Source organism: Chiloscyllium plagiosum, chromosome 19 (assembly GCF_004010195.1).
Source record: "Chiloscyllium plagiosum isolate BGI_BamShark_2017 chromosome 19, ASM401019v2, whole genome shotgun sequence".
Classification (NCBI taxonomy): domain Eukaryota; kingdom Metazoa; phylum Chordata; class Chondrichthyes; order Orectolobiformes; family Hemiscylliidae; genus Chiloscyllium; species Chiloscyllium plagiosum.
In genome coordinates this window covers 55,960,891-55,967,627 of record NC_057728.1, presented here as the reverse complement: position 1 = coordinate 55,967,627, position 6,737 = coordinate 55,960,891, and the positions used below count along the sequence as shown (strand labels likewise).

At 41.5% G+C, this 6,737-nt stretch overlaps 1 protein-coding gene across 4 annotated transcripts in view; it reads left to right on the top strand.

Annotated features, from left to right (window-relative positions):
• The window catches only part of xpot (exportin, tRNA (nuclear export receptor for tRNAs)), a 56,206-nt gene that overhangs the window by 45,289 nt on the left and 4,180 nt on the right, over positions 1 to 6,737 (top strand). For all 4 annotated transcript variants that reach the window (XM_043709955.1, XM_043709954.1, XM_043709957.1 and 1 more), the window contains exons 22-24: positions 1,056 to 1,103; positions 1,236 to 1,307; positions 4,261 to 4,317. In XM_043709955.1, the coding sequence (XP_043565890.1) occupies positions 1,056 to 1,103; positions 1,236 to 1,307; positions 4,261 to 4,317 (177 nt within the window). The remainder of the gene's footprint in view (positions 1 to 1,055; positions 1,104 to 1,235; positions 1,308 to 4,260; positions 4,318 to 6,737) is intronic.

Here is a 6,737-nt window from a genome sequence, read left to right as displayed (position 1 = left end):
TATGTTAGGCCTACCATTCCAGGGATCATCCGTGTGAATCTCCGCTGGACACGCTCCAGTGCCAGTATGTCCTTCCTGAGGTGTGGGGACCAAAACTGGACACAGTACTCCAAATGGGGCCTAACCAGAGCTTTATAAAGTCTCAGTCGCACAACAGTGCTTTTATATTCCAACCCTCTTGAGATAATTGACAACTACTGATCAGTTGTCAGTAATTGACAATTACTGATCCAAACTGCTATATCTCCCACAATCCACCCTGCAGGCACTCTGCCTCTATTCCTGATGAAGGGCTTTTGCCTGAAAGGTCAATTTTCCTGCTTCTCAGATGCTGCCTGAACTGCTGTGCTTTTCCAGCACAACTTTTATCTAGAATTATTTTCATTCATGGAATGTGCTTGTTGCTGACAATTTGTTGCCCATCTGTACTTGGTGTGGAGACGGTGATGAGAAACTTTTTGATTTGCTGCAGTCCTTGGGGTTTAGGGACATTCACTTGCTCTTATGAAGGGAGTTTCGGGGCTTTTCCTAATGACAGTGCGTGCATGGTGATATTTCCAGTTCATAATGCATATGGTTAGGGGAATTTTCACATAGTGATGTTCCATATATCTGTTGCCTTGTCCTTTTTGGAAGGTTTGGAAGGTGTAGTTAAAATAACTTGGAGTTGTAGTCCATCTTGTGGATGATACACACTTCAGCCATCATATACTGATGGTGGCGGTAATTGTTTAAGGTGGAGGGCAGCTTGATTTAAGCTTGCTGCTAATTCAAACACTTCACAAATCTCAAAGCCGGAATTTACTGATTTTTTTAAAGGGTCTTCAAATAAGTTTCATTCAGTTAATCCCACCTCACTGAATTGTGATAATTTTAGTCATGGGGTTCTACAGACATTGGAGTGTGTTGCTAGGTAAAGCTCCTTGTATTTTTTTATTAAATGTTAGTCATCTCAGTTTTGCCTTCCTCTGTGTTTACAGGCCAAATCATGGTCACACTAATAAACAAAAGGATTATGTATAGCATATTTTGTCTAATCTTTTGTCTCTTAACAGGCTTTATCTGAATGTGCAGTAACATTGAAAACTATTCATCTCAAAAGGGTAATGGTCTTTCATTCTAGTATTTGTGGTTTGTGCTGAATTATGAATAAATTGCTGGAATAAATTTGTTTTGAATTATGCTTTGATACTAACACTGGTGTTTTCTGTGCTATTGTTACTCATGCATTTTAGGGACCTGAATTCATCCAGTACCTTCAGCAAGAATACCTCCAGTCTTTGCGGGTAGCCCCAGAAATAATACAAGTGAGTGAGACTTTTGATTTGAATCATTGGAATTTGTATCCTATTCAAAACCTATTTTCTTGGATAACTTGCACATAAGCTTTTGGAATTAAATTTTAAGAGGCTTTTACTTCAAGAACAACTAGTCATCTAGTCTAGGGATCAATTCCCTGCTATGAATAGTTGTGTTGCAGTGACGTGACTTGCTCCCCCTTGTGGAAGGTGCACTATATATCAGGAAGATTTAATCTCTGAGTTTATAGAGAAGTGAGATTGTGTATAAAATTCACAAACTGTCCTACCCGTGCAGAGTTGAAGTATTTTATTTTAGTGCTCCTCATGCCAATTAATTCCCCCCCCGCCCCTGCCCCCAATCTGCTCTTTCTAACCTTAGAGATCCATCTCTTCAGAAAGTACTTGAAAAACTCAGCAGGTCTGGCAGCATCTGTGGAGAGAGAAAGAACAGAGTTAAGGTTCCAAGTCCGATCTGATTCCTCTTCAGAACTCCAAGCTCCATCTCAGAAAGCTGATTGGGGATCAGGTTAAGTTAAGATTGTACACAAGCATCTAACAAAAGAAATTTTAGCAACTACTCTGTGGTAGCACATCAGTCTACTCTTTGATAAGTAGAGACGGTCATGAATTAGTTACCAGGGGGATTTAAAATGCAATATAAAAAAATGTAGAGTTGATCATTTGGATAGACAAATTGAGCCCGTTACCCAAAATGAACCATAATTTAGTTTTACAGTTCTCTGTGGATATGTTCATAGCCTTGTATATATTTACAGCAGAAAACACGGTATTAAGCCCAGCTAGTCCACTCCAGTCTTTATATTTTTGACCCACCTCCCACACCTCTTCATCTCCCCCTATCAATCTATCCTTTTATTCCTTCCTGACGTTGTATTTACCTCATTTTCCTCTTAAATACAGTCATGCTGTTGGCTTAAATCAGTCGCGGTGCATTCCACATTCTAGCCAGCCTCTGGACAGAGGATTCACCTGAATCCCTTATTGAATTTATTAGTCAATTGTATTTATGACCTTTAGTTTTTGTCTCCCTTTACATGGAATTGTCATCTCGACATTTACCCTGTCACAAACTTTTGTAATCTGCAAGGTCACTAGTCGATGTTCTTTAGTTTTGAGAGAAGAAAAGCCCCATTGTACTACAGAACATATGAAGTAAGAGCAGAACTTGGCCATTTGACGCATCGAGCTAGCTCCACCAATCACTAAGATCAAGGTTAATCTGAATTTTACCTCTGCTCCATGTTCCCAACTCCCTCCCCAATATCATTCTGATGATATAACTTCAGTCCTGGTTTCACACTTCAGGGTGTATATTGTTTTTATTTTACATGTTCAAGTCTCCACATGCTTTCAGTAATGAGTCCAGAAAGCTTTGTTACCAACTATGACCTGAGAATTGTCGTCATCGCAGATCTACTATGAAAATACATAACGAATTGAAATGCACAATGAATTAGATAGTTATCGCTTGAGAATTATCTCATTGGGCACATAATGGGAGAAAAACCTATCTGGGCAATAGATTTGCGTCTTCCCCTTTAAAACATACATGAGCAAGGATTAAAAGCCAATTTACCCCTGCTGTTTTGTAAGAAGTTGTGCTAGTGAGCTGAGGTGTTTGTATGTGCCAATGGGCTACAGTACTTGTGTCTTAGCATGGGATCCACAGCTAGAGGTCACAGTTGAAGAACCGCTCGTGAGTCACCCCTACATTGCAGGTAAAGGATTGTCTGTCTGAGTGTGGTTGGGAAACCACTGTTGAAAGGAAACTGAACAAAAGCATTTGACTTAACCTGTAAAGCCAAGAACCTTAGTTGATTGGAAAAGCTTAGCTGATCTGGCAGCATCTGTGAATAGAAATTAGAGTTAATGGTTTGAGTCCAGTAACCCTTCCTGAGAAATGATAGCTAGGAAAATCTTTTTTATGCAAAGCGTGGGGTGGGGGAATGTGGGTAAGAAGTAAATGATAGGTGGGGACAGAGCCTAAAGAGAGAAGAACAGTTGGACAGACAAAGGCATTGAAGATTCTCTGGCCAGGAGGGTGAATAGTTGTTAATGGTGACAGTTAGTGGCTAACAATAGGTAGTGTGTAATGGCAGATGATGTGGTAAGGCCTGGTATGTGGGTTTGGGGGCTAGGACATGGGAGAGTTCAGGCTCTGGAATTATTTAATTTGACGTTGAGTCTGGAGAGCAGCAGGGTCCCCAAGCAGAAAGTGAGGTGGTGTTCTTCCAGCTCGTGTTACGTTTTGCTGAAGCACCAGCAAGCCTGAAACAGAGATTGGCCAGGAAACAGGGAGGAGTGTCAAAGTGGCAGGCAACTGGAAGCTCGAACTTTGTTTGCAGGCATAGGTATTTTGGGAAGCAGTCACCCAGTCTACACTTCGTTTCCCCAATGTGGAGGAGACCACATTGTGAGCAGCGAATGCAGTAGGCTAGGTTGCATGAAGTGCTGCTTCACCCAGAAGATATGTTTTGCCCATGAATACCGAGGACTAACAAGTAGACTATTCAGCCCTTCAAGTCTGCTGTGCCATTCAGTGAGGCTATGGCTGATCAGATGATCCTGAACTTTTCCTGCCTTTTCCCCATAAGCCTAATTCCTTTACTAATTAAAAATCTGTCCATCTCAGCCTTGAGTATATATAATGGTCCAGCCTCAACAGCCCACTGTGTAAAGAATTCCACAAATTGACAACAAAATTCCTCATCTGTCTTCCATGGATGACCCCTTATTCTGAGATTATGCCCTTTCGTCCGAGACTCCTCCTTTTCTGCATCTAACCTGGAAAGCCAGGTTGGGAGGGGGCACTTTAATGTGATTAAGATGTGGAAAATTGAGGGGCGTAGACAGGAAGAAACTTTCTCTTGGAATTTGCTCATGTTGAATGGAGAAGGATATGTAACAAATGTTTATTCTTGTGTACTTATTTTTGCAGGAGTTTTGTCAGGCACTTCAGCAAGCTGATGGAAAAATCTTTAAAAATTATCTAAAGGTAGGTTAGCGTGGACAGAGGGTTCATGTTAAAAATACAACTTGTTAAATCTCTTGCATTCTTCCATCCCTTTGAAGTTTTTACAAGTACAGGATTCCTTACATCCACTTGTAAGGGTGGAATTACTCTCTACCTGAGGTTTTTCCACTGGTGATGTCATCTACGTATCCTAGACCTGTTACCCTGTACATACAGCTCCATTGACTATGTATCTATAAACCTTAGTATTATTGTACGTTTGCTTTTGGTGGTAATATGGCTAAGTCCACACACGCTGGCCAATTTTGGCAAGGAAATCGACCTGAAGTGGGAACCCGGGCTGAGCTCCTACTAAGTTTAGGCTGGTTGGGAGGACTTAGTTCCCTCTAACTTGACTAAAGAAAAGCAAACTTGGAAATTTGAACCTACTTATTTTGCAAATTGAGTTGGATGATGTACTGCAACATCCAACAAACAAAATAAGCTGAGCATGCAGCTCACTACCTTTCATCTCTCTCCTTCCATGTAAATGTGTTGTCACTTTTGTGAATAATTTATAATGACTTCTCTTGTTCCTGCACCATTAGTGTCCCCAAACGTCCATCCATTTCCCCTTCCTATTTCTCATCTCCATACATGCTGTCCTTTAGCAACGTTGATTTGAACACGCAGGGTTAGTTTTCATGTTTGCACTGACAACACCGAGCTCTATCTCTGCCTCTGACTCCTCTCTAATATCACTAAGTTATCAGAGAGGTGAAATTTCCTCTAATGAAATATTAGAAAGGCTGAAGCCGTTGGTTTTAGTCACTACTCCAAACTTGGTTCCCTAACGACCAACTTCTGGCAACAGACTGAATTTAAACAAGTCTATTTGCAATCTGGTGTTACGTTCAACTTGTGATCAACCTCTTCATACCGTTTCTAATGCCATCTAATTCTGCCTCCATAACTTATCCCAGCTGAACTGCTAAATCCTCATTCATGCCTTTTTTAATCTCTTCACTCGACTGTTCCAATGTACTCCAAGGTAGAGTCTGTCACTGTCTGTAAACTTGAGGTGAAAAAGATCTTGCTGCAAGTTGATTCCCATGTCATTCCATGTACTCACCGAGCCACACGGTCAAAAACCCCTTTATTTCAAAGGGAATGGATTACAGAATATGGAGGTGTTTGTTAAAACTTTACAAAGCTGTAGGCAGATCACAGCTGGAATGGTTTTGGGTCCCTTTTCTAAGGAAAGATTGACATTGCGAGCAGGCTAATATCAGGTGTGGAGGAACTGTCTTATGAGGGGAGATTGAGTAGATTGGAGCCTATAATTGTTGGAATTTAGACCTTATTGAAATGTCATTTCTCTGGGTGGAGGCAGGAAGGCTTAACAAGTTAGAAGCAAAAAGATTGTGAGGGAGTCTGGGATCAGACAGCAGAATCTTACGAAGGTGAGGATTTTTTTTTACCCCTCCTGAGGGTTGTGAATCTGTGGAAAACTTTAATGATGAGGCTAGGTCATGAAGTTTAATCAACAATGAGAGATTATTAATCAGTTAGGGAAACGGCAGGAAAGTGGAGTTGAGGAATATCGAATCAATGACATTTTTATTGGCAGAGCAGAGTCAATGGGCTGAATGACCTATTTCTACAGACAGTCTTAGTTTGTTTAAAAATTCTTATTCTTTTCAAAACTCTCTCCTTGGACTCGTCTGTCCCTACCTGCTCCAAACCAGCGATTCTCCAAGATATCAGATCTCCTCTGATTTTTGGCATCTTGTGCATCTCCTTTTTTGAATTGGTCCTCATTGGTGACAGTACCTTCAGTGACCTCGGTCATGACCCATGGAATGCAGTTTGTACCTCTTTCTCCAACCACCACCCCACCCCCAATTCCAGTTTCCTCCTCTTTTTAAAAATCTACTTTTGTTTAACCGGCCAGATGTTATTTTACACAGTACGGAAACAGACCCTTCGGTCCAACCTGTCCATGCCAACCAGATATCCCAACCCAATCTAGTCCCACCTGCCAGCACCCAGCCCATATCCCTCCAAACCCTTCCTATTCATATACCCATTCAAATGCCTCTTAAATGTTGCAATTATACCAGCCTCCATCACTTCCTCTGGCAGCTCATTCCATTCACGTACCACCCTCTGTGTGTAAAAGTTGCCCCCTAGGTCTCTTTTATATCCTCCCCTCTCATCCGAAACCTATGCCCTCTAGTTCTGGACTCGCCCACTCCAGGGAAAAGATTTTGGCTATTTACCCAATCCATGCCCCTCATAATTTTGTGAACCTCTATAAGGTCACCCCTCATCCACCGACAATCTAGGGAAACAGCCCCAGCCTGTTCAGTCTCTCCCTATAGCTCAAATCCTCCAACGCTGGCAACATCCTTGTAAATCTTTTCTGAACCCTTTCAAGTTTCACAACATCTTTCCGATTG